The 18,203-nt window shown below is 45.1% G+C and overlaps 1 protein-coding gene across 5 annotated transcripts in view; it reads left to right on the top strand.

Moving 5' to 3' along the window:
* Nucleotides 1-18,203, top strand: part of LOC137655690 (carboxylic ester hydrolase-like) — a 156,579-nt gene that overhangs the window by 132,827 nt on the left and 5,549 nt on the right. For all 5 annotated transcript variants that reach the window (XM_068389656.1, XM_068389654.1, XM_068389655.1 and 2 more), the window contains exons 10-11: nt 3,026-3,108; nt 17,987-18,184. In XM_068389656.1, coding sequence (XP_068245757.1) covers nt 3,026-3,108; nt 17,987-18,184 — 281 coding nt within the window. The remainder of the gene's footprint in view (nt 1-3,025; nt 3,109-17,986; nt 18,185-18,203) is intronic.

Below are 18,203 nucleotides of genomic sequence, written 5' to 3'. Positions count from 1 at the left end.
TGTCTGCTTCTTAAAATGTTCCTGAAATAACACGGGCAAACTTCATTACAGTACTAGCACATGACCTTTGAGAATTTTTTCTGGGTGTCTCTTTTCTACGAGAGTCACCATTTTAAAGTAGCTATCTATACCCTCTTTAATTTCTGCCGTTGTTAGTGGCTCATCCTCCTCCCCTCACTGTACTCTTCCTGAACGACGTTCACTCGCATGGCCTCCAACTCCTTCAGGTCATCCGTCGTAAGTTCCTCTTGGTGCTCCTGGATAAGATCATCAATGTCAGCCTCATCAACTTCCAGATCCATGGACATCCCGAGTGTAACAATATCGGCAACTTCAGATTGAGGATCAGGTTCAGGATTGTCAACATTTCAGAATCATCTTCAGTTTGGTCTGCGTGGAAGCCCTTGAAATCTCGTGCGGAGACGGCATCAGGCCACAGCTTCCTGCAAGCAGAGTTCAAGGCTCACCTCAAAATCTCCTGCCAAGCTTGATTGATCATTTTGAGGCATATGACAATAGCAAAGTGCTCCTTCCAAAATTGGTATAGGGTGAGGTTTGTGCTCTCAATGATTTCAAAACATCTCTTTAAGAGATATTTCGTGCAGAGTTTCTTAAAGTTGGAAATCACTTGCTGGTCCATGGGCTGGAGGAGAGGGTGGTGTTCGGTGAAAGATAGAGAATCTTGACGAAGGAATATTGTGGTGCAATATCTTCATAGAGGGAAGGAGGGTGAGCAGGGGTATTGTCCAGTACCAGCAGGCATTTCATAGGGAGGCGCTTCTCTTCCAAATACTTTTTCACAGTTGGGCCAAAACAAATATCCACTCGATAAACAATTGTCTTGTTACCCAGGTTTTTCCATTAGCCCTCCACAACACTTATAGACTTTCTTTCCTTAGTGACTTTGTGGGTCTTGAAGGCTCGAGGAGTATCGGAGTGATACACCAGCAGGGGTTTCACCTTGCAATCCTCACTGGCATTTGCACAGAGTGCAAGGGTAAGCCTATCCTTCATAGGCTTATGCCCAGGTAGCCTCTTTACTTCTGCCGTGATGGACGTTTGACGAGGCATTTTTTTTCCAAAAAAGCCCAGTCTCGTCGCAGTTGAAGACTTGCTGGGGAGTGTAGTCTTTCCGGACAGTCAACCTCGAACGTCCTAACAAAGGCTTCGTCTGCTTTCGTTTCCAAGCTTGCAGCCTCCCCATGACGCAACCCGAATGAATGCCCGAGCGTCTCTTAAATTTTTCAAACCACCCATGAGAAGCCTTGAACTCTGGGGGTTCCTGCTTCGATTTTCCTTCTCCTGTGTCGATTTCGGCCTGAGCGTACAAGAGATCGCCAAAAATGGCACTGGCTTTCTGACAGATTATCGCTTCAGTGATAGTGTCTCCAGCCATTTCTTTGTCCTTTATCCAGACAAGTAGCAGTCTCTTCATCTCATCATGGAGGGGGCTCCTCTTGCTCGAGAAAACAGTCACGCCCGTAGAAGGTGTTGCTGCTTTGATAGCTTCCCTCTGCTTCAGGATCATTCCTATCGTAGATGGATTTCAGCCATATTCCTTAGCGAGCACACTTAACCGCATGCCGGCTTCGTATTTCTTGATTATTTCCATCTTCATCTCCATGGAAAGCATCATCCTCTTCTTTCCCTTAACATCAGCGACTTTCTTGGGACCCATGGCTAATGATGTATCGTAGGATCACACACGATAACAGTACGTACATTAAATTGTTACGAAAGCAAAATCACAAACACTTAAGTCAATGCGTACGATACCGCTGCCGGAACGAAAAGACATAGGAATGCCAGTGCGTAGATGCATGATGGAATACAGTACAGCAGATGTCGACCAATAGGAGAGTAGGATCTCATGGTGGTAACTAGCATCCAAGTAGGGAGATAACCAGTGGAAACGCAGAAGGATGGTAGCGTGTTTACGGGCTAGCGACTCGCGAATTTTAAAATCCGTCTCGGATACGGTTGAGCTCTCGCTCTGTACCGCCTTTCGTTGTCCGAAACATTTTTCATGATCAGAGTCATAAAATTCTTCGCATCTCCTTTCGTGAAGTGAAAATTTCGTAAGCCGATTCTTTCGTAGTGAGAGGTTTGACTGTGTGTGTGTGTCTGTATATATATAATATAATATAATATAATATATATATCTATCTATCTATCTATCTATCTATCTATATATATATATATATATATATATATTATATATATATATATATATATATATATATATATGTATGTATGTATATGTATATGTATATATATACATATACATATACATATATATATATTTATATATATATATATATATATATATATATATATATATATATATATATATATATACACACATATACATATACACACACATACATACATACAAACAAATGAAGATAAATGTCTAGGGGTATGAAAACTCGGGGCTGGTAGAATAGATTATCCTTTGATCAGAACTTTACACACTTTAGTAGTTTGTTTATTAACAGTATTTTGTTAAGCAATCCTCTATTCATTTAATACTATGAAAGATTAACAAAACTTAGGATGCTTTCTTTTCTTTGTATTAGACAATGTTTTCACTCAAACATTTCTGTCTGTCTGCATATGATTAAGCCAAAAAACTTTCTATTTCATCCATCATGTATAATTAATTTGTTACTGGTTTTATTTCTTTTATATTTATACCTCTGCACATTAACAGTCCATATATGTCATGACCATTTAGTTATAACTTGCACTGCAAAGATTTTTTATTTTCAATTTTATGATGAAAAGTGGATACCAGATGAAATATCAGTGCTACTTCTGTTTATTTAAAGTTAGCTAAGGGAGTTTGTGTACTCTTTGCAATGGATATATTTTTTATCAGGGCTTTGTTTTATTTAAGCAATTCAACCTAATATCAGTAACGTCTATTGCTCTTAGTTTGTTCTTAAGGAATAAACTAAAATCAGTCCGATTTTAAGTTTGTTTCACGTGCTATACAATTTTTATTTTATTTCTACAATTTCAGATGCTTGGCGATATTCATTATAAATCAAGTATCCTTAGCACAGCAAGGGTTCTCTCAGAGTATGTTCCAGTTTGGATGTACAGGTCAGTCAGCATGGAATTGGTTTATTTCCAAATATGATGTAGATTACTTGTATCTTATTGCTCTGAGTTGGGGTCACAAATTCAGGCCTTTCAAAGCAATGTATGATCTGAAGGCATCACATCAATTTATACTCATTTGTTCCTTTTTATTCTACAAACTTAAGTTGTAATCACAAACATTTTTTCCACTCCACCTTTGGAATTCCTCTGACAGCTTCAGTTGCAGCAAACAGATTTCCTACACTTTCTTATGAGTCCCAGCGATCACATGAACTCGCATCAGTTTTGTAGATTGGACTCATCATGTCATCATGATGGCCAGCAAAGAGCCTTGATAAAAATAACTTCAGCAAAGGGATCTGCTAACTTCTATAACCACTCTCACTGTCTTCATTTTTGACCCAACTATGCCTTCACATACCCCCACCTCCCCTGAACTTACCACCCCCTTTCTCACCTGTATTTCCACATCTAAAAAAAAAAAAAGATGATTGGACAGTGCCAAGTACTGAGAGTTGCCAGCTGACATTTGGACTCCATGTTATGTTGAAGCTGAAAATGCTGGCTGCAATAAATCGCATTTTTAAATATAAAACTTACCCCCTGGTTATATAAGAATGGCTAAAGTCTCCTGACGCCCCGGCAGAAATTTCAAAATCTTGCGCAGCTTATCGCAGATATGCCAGGTGTACACTAGCGCCCTTGCGGTACAACAGGTAGAACTATACCCACAAGCTTCAGATCTTTTCCTGCCGCCATAGCTGGCTGTCATATTGGAAATTCTCTCTCACTTTATTACTCTGTTTGGACGTTATTTGGTGATGTGTACAACTTTTTTTGAGTTTGGGCTATCGCGTAATTGTTTTCTGTTTCATTTATTCTTTAAATCTTTTTGTTTGGGGTTATGTTATTAATTTAACCTTTGTTTTATGTTGTCGGTCTTTCTCTTAACTTTTCAATATGGCCGACCCCTCCCCTGTAATTCGTAAGTGTGTTAGTGAAGGGTGTCGTACTCGACTCCCTAAAGGTTCTATAGACCCACTCAATATTTGCATTAAATGTAGGGGAAAATCATGTTCTTTCAGGGATAGGTGTAATGAATGTTTTTCATTAACAGAAAATGAATGGGTAACATATGAATGTTATGTTAAGAGATTAGAGAGGGACAGGGGTAGGCGTAGTTCATCACGCTCTGTTGATTTAACCTTGCCTAATGTCAGTGATCCTATTCCTTCCTCCGTAGTGGTAGATCAGCAACTGAAGGAACCTTCTTTGAAGGACATATTTACCGCTATGCAGGCTCTCGGTGAAAAAGTTGAGTCTTTAGCGGCGGATAGAAATCAGATTTTATCCGAAATCAAGGTACTGAAAAATTGTGACTGAAGGAAATGTGAAAAGTGTTTTGAATGTGTTCAGTGTTGTGGAGGGTGCGTCTGCACGATCTTGCCAAAAACGAGCTACCCACCAAAAGGTCGGGTCCCTGGAGAATCTACCCTCCGAAGGAAGATGTCTCTCTATGTCCAGTAGAGTGTCTAAAGGTCTATCTTCGTAGAACTTCAGAATTCAAGGGAGGACAGCTCTTCCTAGGTGAAACCTCAGGATCAAACTTATCCCTGAAACAACTGAGGGCAAAGCTCACCTACTTCATTTGCAGAGCGGATCCTGATTGTACACCCACAGGTCATGGACTTTGAGAGACTCCACTCATACACTGGTTAGAAATCCTCTAGAGTCTTTTATAAACATTATGTGAAGCAAGTGCACGATTTGAAACATTTTGTGGTGGCGGCAGGAAGTGTTGTGAAACCTGTCGTCTAATGCTGCGATGAACAGTGAACTGTTTGGGAGTGTGACAGTTTGGGTGATAAAGTGTTAACGCCTTGCAGTGTAATACCTTTTATTAAGGGTCACCCTGGTGCCCCTAGGACTGTTCTTTATAGGTGTAGAATCATACCAGTGACACTAGTGTCATGTGTACACTTGTACGCAGTGTTAAAACTCATCCAACATTTACAATAAAATCATCTTAATAATTTTTTAAAGGATTTCGAGTGGCTAATATAGATATCTTCCCTTTTTGGGCTCAAGCCATGATGTCCTGATGGAAGGTTCCTTCTATATATGACTACAGTAGATATTCCCAGAGAATTAAACTAAAAGTTTCACAGAATTCTAACTTCTGGCGCGAGTACCCATAAGATTTCCCTTTAGGATATCGTATAATAACAGGGGACGTATGCCTGACACACCACATAGCTATCTGCACCCCACATAGCATTTACGCTTCGAGGGGGAAGTGTGGCAAGTATGGCAAGTATGGGAGGAGCAGATACAAAACTCTCCTCCTTCGTTACTGTTACGGTACTCGGCAACGTCACATCTGACCGCCATGTTGGATTGATGCCGCCAGGGCGCGCTTTTCCTCATTCCTTCTTCTGTAGCGTTTATGACTATGTGCTTTTTTCCCAGTTTTCGCTAAGTAATTCATAATGTCGCAATCTTCTGCCTCGCCTTCTTCTGGAAAGTTGAGTACCATATTTTTGTATTGTATAAATAAGCTCTAGCCGTAAAGTAACGTCTTTTTATCTTAAAATTCTGTGTTTTGTGGCGGAGCTGTGCCTCAACCGGAAGCGTCATGATGCCGACGCTGTTGTTCGCTTCGCATGCTTTAATTAGTTAGCCAGAACAACCTTCCCGGTCTTATAATTAATTATCAGCATTAGTTATTTAGTCTTCATTGCTAGGAATTAGTTATATTATGCCGACAGTATTCTTTTTCGGCGAATATAGGTAGCTGAATTCGTTTGCTAGATTGCTAGCCTAGCCCCTAGGCTCGATAGCCTAGGCATTTTTGTTTACTTTCATGCATGATATAATAAGTGTTCCTAGTGTTAAATTAGGAAATGAAGATATAGGCATTTATACATATAAGATTCAGTGATTGCACATATGTTTTTTCGCCTTTTAGGAAGTATACAAGGTTTCGGTGATCTTGGTAGTCGACTCCCTTGCCCCTAACCTAACGCTAGGGCTCTTGTATACTTTCTCACCTCCCCAGTTACCTTATCCAAGGTAATCTCCTCCCTCTGAGGTAGCCTAGGCTACATCCTAGCCCTCCTTACCTCGAATTGCATTCGGGTAAGGTTAGGCTAGGATTTTTTCTTTCCCCACTCCTTGCCATAGTACATGCGCTTTGAGTTTGGGACAGAACCTCAGAGTACCAGTCGTTTTGCCCCCAGCTTCCCATTAGGAGAATGTACTCTCCTTCTAGTCCACACTTGGTTGGGTTAAGACAATTCCTCCTTGTGGTCTAGCGACTTGTCCTACCCTTGTCTTAACTAGTTTGGGGGACTAGCTCCCCTAGCCTAGGTTAGGCAGTCCAAGGGGATTCTGTTTCTTTATAGTTTAGGACAGGACACTAGTGCTGTACCTTCTCTGTGCTAACCTACCCTAGGCTGGAGAATGAATTCTTCCTATACCTAGATAGGGCTAGCCCTGAACAGAATCCCCACCCCTGGGAGTGCCGGCGGGAGCTTCGCCTCCTCCTACACTCCCCATCAGTACCCTCACCTCTACCCCCTCTGTCCCTTTGTGTTGGCCCAGCCATCACACCTCTGTCCGCCGTCCTACAACTCCACCGCGTGCCGGCGGATTGTGGGTTCAGCTCGGTCCTTACGTTGGTTAGTCCGAACTGCTACGCTTCCCGCATATAGTCGAACTATGGGATGACATACGACAGGTCGGGCTGCCGGCGAAAGACCTCACTATCTTAGAGTGTTCTTCGGTCCTCCCTTGGGCCGCCACCTGCAACTCTAACCAGCTGCCGGCTCTGTTGCGGCTGGATGAAAGGTTGCCACCCTCTCCCTTTCATTTGAACACTCTCTCTTTCCAGTGCCGGTCCACTGCCGCCTCCACTTTTCCGGCGTCAGCCGTCAGTGTCTTCTGATATCCTCTCTATCTCATTGATTGATGTCAGTGTTGGAATACCTTCGCTGATCGCTTGCCGGCTGCCGACTTGCCAGCGATCTGCCATCACATAAAGGTGTCACCCTCTCTCTGCCACATAGACTGATGGCTTGGAAGGGTCTTCCTCTTGATGGAGATTTGCCGGCGCTACGCGCGCTTCCGGCATGCCGTCACGCCGCCAGCGCCATCTAATCAGTTCTATGCAGTGGACAGTCACTCCTTCCCTCTGCCGGCCCAGTGCCGGCAGTGATTATTGTACAGCTATGGACGATAGCCAGTACATCTATGGTATGATATATACCCTAGACTGAAAACTATTGTGTATAGTTGTGCAGTAAAAATTTTCCAGCATACTCTGTGCATCCATGCACAGTCTCTTGCCGGGACATAACCTGAATAGGGAAGATTAGATCTCTCCCTCCTTTTCTTATATACTGAATGAATTCAGTTCCCCCTCTCTCACCGTATCTAATTCCTCGAAGGAAGTCTAAGTTTTGCTCATCCAATGTAGATGTTTCTTCCTCCTATCAGGGCTCATGAGGAACCCTTAGAATTAGTTGTGGTGTGGGGTCACGGCAATTGACTGGGCGGGTTACACAAGTATGTGTCTTTCCTGCCTTCTTTCTAGCTTACCTATCCTAAGCTTACACGTGAAAAGGAATCTTATAAGTTTTTATAACTTTAATACTAATCTAAGATTACTGTAAGTCATGACTGTTATTGACTTCCAAAGACTCATTTGCCTCTTTCTTTTACAGGAGGAGTACCTACGGTGTGAGAGCGCCTTCTGCAGCGTTTGTTGCCCCAAATTCTACGGCCACCTGGCGTGCCGAACCCACGCCGTCTGTTCGATCTCCCAAGGGAATCTTCGTTATTGGGACCCGCAGGTCTGCGCTGTATGCAAGAACCTGCTCGATGAGGCATTCGACAACCCTCCGTCAGCGGAGGCCAGGGACATCGCCCGAGAGAAACTGCGCAAGTGGCTGCGTGGTTTCCAAAAGAACGCCACGGTGCCTTATCTCCCAAACAAAGGATGAGAGCTTTGCTCTTCCCTAAGGCATCTGCGGATGCCGTCATACCCAAGGCGGAGATCCCCTGCGTCCAACTGACGGTCAAACCGGACGTTTCGGACGCTCTCCAAGACTGTCATATCGACGAAGTGGAGAGGATGTCGGAAGTGTTGGATAATACCGAAAGGACCCTGATGGCTGAGGGTCAAGAAGAGGAAAATCAAGTGGAGACTCCCGACTCCGAGGCCGAGGTCGCCCGCGCCCCCTCTGTTTTTTCCGTTGCCATATCGGAACCGATCCCCTCTACCTCTGCCACCCCAGTGCCTGCAGCGGTGGGCACCCAGGATACCCTCCAAGCCTTGGTGGCACTCCTGGATGAGAAGTTCCGCCAGGGACATGCGGACCTTAAGAGGGAGATCATGCGCATGCAGAAACAGACGCCGAAGAAGATCAGCGTCAAGGGTCTTCCCTCCTGCTCAGTGACAAACCCTTGGTGGCATTCAGAACACATACCCATCACGAGCGGACGCATCGTCATCAACCCTAAGCTGGGTGCCGTTCCCCTTGAAGAGGTGGAGTTCTGGCCTAGTTTCGAAGACTACCCGGACTGTTACGTCCGTCTCAAATCCGAACCAGTTTCCAAGGAGGAGACCGAGCCTAAGGAGGTCATAGTATTCGACCATGCTAAGGCCCAAGCTCTTCTAGCCGACTGCCTCAAGAGCAGGGGCTACACCAACTCCAAGGTGCCGGCCCTAAGCAAGAAGCACCCATCCTTTCTTGCTCCTACCACCATAGTCTTTCCTTTCGCCGAGAAGTCCCTGCTGGCAGTGCTGAAGGCGGTGGAGGAAGGGAAACCCTGCCCTACATTGGAGGAATGTAGGCCTCTCTCCCTCGCCCTCCCTCCCGACGAAAAAAGCTGGAAAGATATCCAGTTAACTTTCGCGGTAGGAAAGTTTAACGAAAACCTCCCCAAGCTTACCGAGTACCTTATGCGTCGGGAGCAAGACACAAAAGAGAGGCTGGCTGCCTCTCTGTCTCTTCAAGTACAGCTTGAGACAATGGCCGGGCACATTTGGGTCCCAGGCTTCTACATGGTTCTTGCAAAGACCCACCTTGCCACCTTGACGAAGGACTTATATAGCTTCATCAAGGCCCAGAGAGCCTGTAGAGAATTCGTGTTTGCGGATGCCACCGTCAAGCACGAACCCCGGAAACTGATTTCCTCCAACATTTGGGGTAAATATCTCTTTCCTAACGACCTCGTGAAAGAGATCGTTGACAGAGCCGCCACTGAGAACCGGAACCTTTTCAACAAGTGGGGCATATCTCGAAAGAGGAAATCTTCTCAGGATGATGGCCCCCAACCTAAGAAGAAGTCTAACAAGCCCCGTTCCCAGCAGCATCATGCTGAACGCCAGTTTCCGGCACCCGCTTCTCCCCAGTTGGTGGCTCAGCTACAACAGACCTTTCAGTTGGTCCCTCAGCCGGGGGTGGCTCAGTCAACAGTCTTTACACCAGCCTACGAAAGGCAATCCACTACCTTTCGCCCCAAAGGTAGAGGCTTCGGCAGAGACTCCTCTCGACGTCCATCTAGAGGGAGAGGAGGGAGGGGAGCAGGCGGCCGAGGTGGCAAACCCTCGGGAAACCAGAAGCAATAAAATGCTTCCGGTGGGAGGAAGACTCCGCCACTTTCAGGATTGTTGGACCTTCGATCCTTGGGCCCACAGTATCGCAAGAAGGGACTAGGGTGGAGCTGGGTAACACCACCTCCAACCTTCCACCAATTCTTCCAACACTCCACCCCCGTCCTGGAAGAATACGTCCTAGAACTCTTGAACAAGAAGGTGATCAAGAGGGTGAAGTCCACCAGGTTCCAAGGAAGACTATTCTGTGTCACCAAGAAGGACTCCGACAAACTCCGTGTCATTCTGGACTTGTCCCCTCTCAACAAGTTCATAGCGAACAACAAATTCAAGATGCTGACTCTTCAACATATAAGAGCCCTACTTCCTCACAAGGCCTACACGGTCTCAATAGACTTGGCGGACACCTACTGGCACATTCCAATGAATCACCAGGCTTCCTCCTACCTAGGATTCAAGCTTCAAAGACGGCAGTACGTCTTCAGGGCCATGCCCTTCGGACTCAATATAGCTCCAAGAATCTTCACGAAGCTCGCAGACACGATCGTCAAACAGCTAAGCCTTCAAGGCGTCCAGGTGATGGCCTACCTAGACGACTGGCTGGTTTGGCCAGCATCCTCAGAAGAATGCTCGCGTGCTTCCAGAAAGGTGACCCAATTCCTGGAACATCTGGGTTTCAAAATCAACACCAAAAAGTCTCGACTGTCTCCAGCTCAGAAGTTCCAATGGCTAGGAATCCATTTTAACCTTCAGTCACACCGTCTTTCCATCCCCCTGAAGAAAAGGAAGGAAATAGCGGGATCTGTCAAGAGACTCCTAAATTCCAAACGGATTTCAAGACGACAACAGGAACAGGTGCTCGGCTCCCTTCAGTTTGCCTCAGTGACAGACAAAGTGCTACGAGCACAGCTAAAAGATGCATTGTGAGTCTGGAGAAGAAATGCATCCACCGCTCGAAGAGATCCCAAAAGACCTCTACCAACCAGGCTTCGCTCACTCCTAAAACCATGGTCGGAGGCAAAGAACATGAGAAGATCAATTCCTCTTCAGCCACCACTTCCGGCGGTCATTATCCACACGGATGCTTCACTAGAAGGATGGGGGGCGGGGGTGTCAATCCCATCAGCGACAAGTTCAAGGAACATGGTCTCCCCTATTCAAGACGTTTTACATCACCATCTTGGAGGCCATGGCGGTTCTTCTTACTCTGAAGAAACTGTCTCCACGTCCCTCGATCCACATCCGTCTAACTCTGGACAGAGCCGTTGTGGTCAGGTGTCTCAACCGTCAGGGCTCAAGATCGCCCCAACTCAACCAAGTGCTATTGCCCATCTTCCGCCTAGCGGACAAGAAGAGATGGCACCTCTCAGCAGTTCACCTACAAGGATTCCGCAATGTGACGGCAGACGCTCTATCGAGGACAACCCCAATAGAGTCGGAATGGTCCCTAGATGCAGAATCATTCTCCTTCATCTCCCGTCAAGTCCCGGAACTGCAGATTGACCTCTTCGCGACAAGCGACAACAAGCAACTTCCTCTTTATGTGGCCCCATACGAGGACCCCAGAGCGGAAGCGGTGGACGCCATGTCCCTGGACTAGAACAGATGGTCCAAGATTTACCTGTTCCCTCCACCCAACCTTCTGCTGAGAGTCCTCACCAAGCTGAGAACCTTCAAGGGAACAGCAGCCCTAGTGGCCCCGGAGCAACTGGTTCCCTCTAGTCTTGGAGTTACAGCCCAAGCTGGTCCCTCTGCCGGACCCAGTTCTCTCCCAGCAGGTTCAGAAGTCGACTGTCTTCGCTTCATCAACGAAAACCCGAGACCTTCATCATGATTTTCTCTCCCTAGCCGTGAAGAGGTTTGGGATCTCGACAAAATGTTTAGACTTCTTAGAGGAATACAAAAAAAAAGGTTACCAGAAGGCAATACGAGTCATCCTGGAAGAAGTGGGTGTCCTTCGTCAGGGTTAAAAATCCTACAGAAATCTCTAAAGAATTTTGTCTGTCCTTCTTCATTCGCCTTCATGGACAAGGCTTAGCAGCCAACACGATTTCCACTTGCAAATGGCCTTGACAAGACCATTACTTTACGCCTTCCAGATAGACCTGTCCAATGACATCTTTAACAAGCTACCAAAGGCATGTGCTAGACTCAGACCCGCACCTCCACCTAGACCCATCTCCTAGTCTCTTGATAAGGTGCTCCATTTTGCCTCTAGTCTGGACAATGAATCTTGCCCTCTGAAAGACTTGACTCAAAAAGTGATTTTCCTTTTTGCTCTCGCCTCGGGAGCCCGAGTTGGTGAAATAGTGGCTTTATCTAGAGAAGAGGGCCAGATACAGTTCGCCGAGACAGGGGAACTTACCCTCTTCCTTGACCCAACGTTTCTCGCCAAGAATGAACTTCCCACTAAGAGGTGGGGTCCCTGGAGAATCTGCCCTCTGAAGGAAGATATCTCTCTATGCCCAGTGGAGAGTCTAAAGGTCTATCTTCGAAGAATTTCAGACTTTGGTGGAGGACAGCTTTTTTAAGGAGAAATATCGGGATCTGATTTGTCACACAAACAACTAAGGGCAAAGATCACCTACTTTATTCGCAGAGTGGATCCTGACAGTACACGCGCAGGTCATAATCCCAGGAAAGTCGCCTCTTCCCTAAACTTCTTTCAAGCAATGGATTTCGAAAGCCTTCGATCTTTCACAGGCTGGAAATCCTCAAGAGTGTTTTTCAAACACTATGCGAAGCAGGTGCATGAACTGAAGCGTTACATGGTGGCAGCAGGTAGTGTGTTAAAGCCTGCTGCTTAGTGCTGTGCAGAACAGTGAGTTATTCGGGACTCTAACTCAACGGGTGCCTGTGTTGACCCTAGTGCGAAACATAGTGATTTTAAGTGCCACCTGGTGACACTGTGGACTGTTCTTCTTCAAAGGTGAAGTAACATAGACAGGAACACGTGTGCCACATGTTTTTTGGACATGAAGTGTATATAAGACTTTTAAAGACTTTATAGTTCTCTTGGAACTTATGTGTGTAATGGCAAGTTCTTTCTTTTCAGATTCCACACCCACGTCTTCTGTTGTCTTTAGTCTATGTTTGTTAACTACATTTTATTGAAATTTATTTCTTTCATATTAATTCTAAAATTTTACTGAATAAAATAGAATTTTTCGTGAACATATGTGTCTCATTTTGCCCTATCATATGAAATAAAGTACTGGTAGAGATTTTATTATCCTTATTATTTGATCATTATTATAATCTATGTTATAATATTGCTCTTATCTGATGCATACTCACCTAGAGAAAAGTAAAATTTGTTCCAACACAATTACTTAACTTTCCTGATATGTCTACGAGACCGGCAAGATCTTCGTCTACAGGTGAGTTTCTTCATCAAGGTAACTTCAAGATATTCTCTATGTCCATGTAGGACTTCCCTGCCAGGGGGGCAGGAAGCCATAACATAGTATATGCTATCGGTAGTGAAATGTAACGGAGATGTCACGGTCTCTAAGGTCACCAGACCAAAGGAATATTGTTTAGAAGTCGAAGGCACTACAAAAGGGAAAAAATCCACGATACATTAATTCTCTAGTACACTTCCATCAGGACGTCATGGCTTGAGCCAAAAAAACGGATTTTGAGCGAAGCGAAAAATCTATTTTTGGGTGAGATAGCCATGACGTCCTGAAGGACCCACCCTGGTTCTCTATTTCGGCCTGTCAGGCCCCTCCCTATCTTATTGTATCATGGAGACTGGCATAAACACCGAAGGAATGAGGAAAAGCGCGCCCTGGTGGCATCAATCCAACATGGCGGTCGGATGTGACGTCGCCGAGTACCGTAACAGTAACGAAGGAGGAGAGTTTTGTATCGGCTCCTCCCATAACTTGCCACACTTCCCTCAAAGCGTAAACACTATGTGAGGTGTAGATAGCTATGTGGCGTGTCAAGCATACGTCCCCTGTTATTATACGATATCCTAAAGGGAAACCTTATGGGTACTCGCACCAGAAGTTAGAATTCTGTGAAGCCTTTAGTTTAATTCTCTGGGAATATCTACTGTAGTCATATATACCCTTAGGAAGCTACTGAAGGAACCTTCCATTTATCACCAACCTACCTTGGCTGACTGACCAGACAGCCTTCATCTGCCTGTTAGTTACCATCCTCGGCTCACAGACCGCCGATTCACCGATCATCGGCAATTCGCCAGCAGTTCATGACTCAGACTTACTAGTCAAACTCTGCCTCTAGTTCCCAGATCAGAAGGTATACAACACACTTCTTGCTACTGGCCGTTCGCCATCACACTAAAGTGATCGGCAAACGATCGACGACCCTCATCAGCAGCTTGTCGATAGTGGACTACTTGCGAGCACTCTCCAACTGCACAGTAACCATGATACCCAACTGTTAACCATTGATTAACATTCGCCAGATTGATTCTATTCTAAGGAATAGCATCAATCCCATCAGGGCGCATGGTAGGGTTAAGCATTGCCTTCCTTCTGTCAGTTAAATGAATTCTCTCTCAGCGAAGAATCCTTACACGGTATCGCGTCTGATCCTTTACACCACGAGTCAAGACCCCCAGCGTCAACAATCTCCCATGCAAAAGGATCTGCAAGGAGCTGTCCCTTTGGGTCGATGTCCACACCATGTTGGAGTTCGAACAAGGGCTAAGACCTCAGGTCTTCATTTGGACACTGGACCTAAAGGACACATACTTCCAGGCCCAAACCATCCATCTAGGAAGGTTGGAAGATTCAGTCTAGACAAACAAGAAACACCAGTTCAGGGCACTGTGCTTCGGTCTTTCCACTACACCCATCCTAATCTCACAGGATCGGCTTCTGTTTCCTCTCTCTTGGGACGACTGACTAACCTTAGCAGATTCAGTGGCAACCTTGCATTAGCACTGGAACTTCTGAAGTCTTTTTACCAAGATCCAGTGATCAAGGTACACCTGTGGAAGTCTTCCCTACTTCCCTCCCAGAAGAATGGTGTATCTGGGAATGATTCTAGACACCAATCTCCACAAAACTTTCTCAAAACGAGAACTCCCATCCCAGAGTGACTAGAGTCTGATTGGAATCAGGCCCTCGATCCCCCAGACATTCTGACCCCCATGGGACCAGAAGTTTGGACAAACCTCAAGGGATGGGTGTCAGTCGAGAATCTACAGAGTGGTATAACCTTCTTATCCTTCCCCACCCCTCAGACTTGATGCTGTGCTTAGAACACATCAAAAGAAGAGAGGAGGAACCATAGTGCTGCACCACACGACCTCAGCTCTCTGGACAGAGTCCAAAAGTACCTTCACTTAAATCTCTTAAGAGATGAAGGCCAACTTTCCGGTCCTTCAGCAGCCTCATCGGTTCCTAACAGACCACTCAGTGATGTGATGGGCGACAATACCACACACCACAGAGAGGCTCACATCGGCAAGCAAGAAGGAACTTGCTCGTAACCTCTTCCCATCAAACAGTATAAACACTAAGATGGGCCAAAGTCCATTTGGTGCCACTATCAGCCCGCTTCATTCCAGACCAGAGGAATGTGCCCGCCGACAATCTGTGCACAGCATCTCAGATAAGGTACTGTATACCGAATGGTCTTTGGATCACCTTGTAGCCGACAAAGTCCCGACTTTACGGGGTCCTTCAACTAGGGATCTGTTCGCAACGCTCCTGAACCTCATGCTGCCGTTGCTCCCTAGCCCTAGACCCTAAGGCTCTGGCAAAAAACAGGCCGACAACGGTGGGTACAACAATGACGTTTACATCTCGTCCCTGTTTTGTCTGGAGAAGGGCACTCAAGAAGGCTTGAACATCAGTCAGCCTCTCAAGGACTTTCATAGCTCCACTATGGCATTACACAGAACAGTTTCCAAACCTTTTGCAGGTCCTGATAGTTTCTCCAAGAGAACCCGCTCCACATCACAGACAACCCACTTCGACACCTACCAGAAGCTATAGCTTTGCTATGATTGTACGCCTGGAGACTACCCAATACCTCCTCTCCCACAGAGGCTTTTCGCAATAAGTTGCGAAAAGGTTGTCTAGATATCTGAGGAATTCCTCAGCATCAGTCTACCAGGCAGTATAATGTCTTGTGTAGTTGGTGTCATGTGTAAGTGTGTCTCTCCACTCGATACCTCTATTCCAGCAATAGCGGAATCCTCGAGTATATGCAAGAGAAAAAGACCCCCTTTTCAGTTTCAATAGGTAAAGATGATCACTCAACCTTGATCCTTCACCTTCAAACTGAAAGGAAGGGACATCCTCTCATTGCTAGACCTTTCCTAACTCATACGGACTTGCAACTTGCCTTTCTCCAGTCGGAATTGAGACCTTCCTCTCGGAACATGGTTCAAATTCTCCGGTCTCTAAAGAGACCTCCTTATGTTCCACTTCACCAGGCAACAAATTTCCACCTGGTTTAAGAAGACAATGTTCCTACACACTCTGACAGCAGCCATACGAGTCAAGGACTTCATGGTCTCTCTTTCGACATCGCCTTTTAATGAGAAGGGCGAAAGGCAATGTTCAGTTTCGTCCCTGAGTATGTCACCAGACACAGTCTCCAGAGGTGACGGATCCTACACAAGTCTCCACTCGGTAATGGACGATCCAGATCATCCGTTACTATACCCAGGGTAAGGTATGAGACTTTACCTTAAGAGAACGACAACAGCCCACCCAGGTCCCTTCTCTTGTCATCAACACTGGGAGAGACTAAAGGAGGATCACCAAACCATCATCTCAACATGACGACTCACGATATCAGGGGCATAGCTATGCCCCTGGCCCTTCCAAGCAGATTACTCTGTGATGCAGGTTTTACAAGATAGGATGTAAATGCTCCAGGTGACTTTCACAACCTTTCTCCTGCAAGATGTGACCCACAAGAACTCGATACGATCTCTATCGGTCCGGTGGTAGCTGCACAACAGCTGGTTGTATACCTCAAGCTCTTTATTGGAGAAGTAGCAGAAGGTTGAGGGCACTGTTACCCGGTTTTAGTCTTCGTGAAGGAAAAGATTTGACTGGCTCTTATTCTTTTCTTCATCCTACCCTCTCGTGGGGAAAGCAGCATCCTGGGTTCTCTGAATAAGCTGACCTCAAACCACTGCAGGTAAACCGTGCTCCCTTGTGTACATAGTATTAAGCTAATACTGTTGCGTCCCCATACCCTGGCGAAGTGGTATGGGGAGAGTCTTGGTTACATCAGTTTTTTCCTACAATAGACTCGGAATAACTTTACCTAGACAGTCACACTTCTGCATGTCTCAACACACAGCTTGCGTAGGCCATGAACCTTGGTAGCAAGGTTTTAGCAAGGGCAGGGTCTCCTTATTTTTGAGTACTAATATACTCAGATAAGGAGCCCTGGGTAAAGCCAAAAGCCAGATTGGCAGGGACGTCCTCCCTTCCTAATGGGTGAGTCAACCCTAATAAATTGCATGGTTTGTATTCCAGTTACGGAACAAATGACAAATTTGTATTTTTCCTAACTATAAAAACCTTAGCTATTTATACAAATTTGCCCGGCAGCCCTATCCCCCTTGAAGTCCTACCTCTAAGCAAAGTGAGCTAAATCGCAGGTGTGTGAGGGGGAGTGGTAGCAAGCTACCCCCCTACCTCCCGCTAACTAGCGGTGTGGGTAGTTAACCCTAGCTAAAATTTTAATGGCTCGTCATTTCACCCCCGCCGAAAGTATAACCCCTAATAAATAGCTAAGGTTTGTATAGTTAGGAAAAATACAAATTATCTACGAATTTGTAATTTTTCATATTTACATTCTTTTCATGATTAGATTTCTATTACTATTATTATTATTATTATTATTAGTAGTAGTAGTAGTAGTAGTAGTAGTATTATAATTGTTATTACTAGCTAAGCTACAATTCTAGTTGGAAAAGGATCCAACAGGGAAAAAGTAGCCCAGTGAGGAAAGGAAATAAGCAAATAAACAAACAAGAGAAGTAATAAACGATCAAAATAAAATATTTTAAAAACATTAACAACATTAAAATAGATCTTTGGTGTATAAACTATAAAAAGAGACTTATTTTAGCCTGTTCAACATAAAAAACATTTGCTGCAAGTTTAATTGCCATGAAGTCTTCCAGTCTTCTAAATACTGTACATAAAGAATTTTAGATTATTTTTCGTATGAAATTAAGGAAATTATATCAATAAGTACTTCAGGGAACTAGATTTATACAAATTGCTAAAATTGTTACTCCCATAGGTTTGAGTACGAAGGTGGACCTAATTTGTTTGATGTTAGATTCCCCGATCCATCATCTGCTCCACCAATGCCCCCTGCTGTTGGACATGGCGATGAAGTGCTACATATTCTTCCTGAAGTGGACCTTGCCTTCGATCCTTATCAGAGAGAGATGAGTGAAGAGCTTTTAGATGTGGTTGAAAATTTTGCATACGGCAGGTATGTTTTGTAATACAGA

Source organism: Palaemon carinicauda, chromosome 16 (genome assembly GCF_036898095.1).
Source record: "Palaemon carinicauda isolate YSFRI2023 chromosome 16, ASM3689809v2, whole genome shotgun sequence".
Lineage (NCBI taxonomy): Eukaryota > Metazoa > Arthropoda > Malacostraca > Decapoda > Palaemonidae > Palaemon > Palaemon carinicauda.
This window is presented reverse-complemented; position numbering and strand designations above follow the sequence as displayed.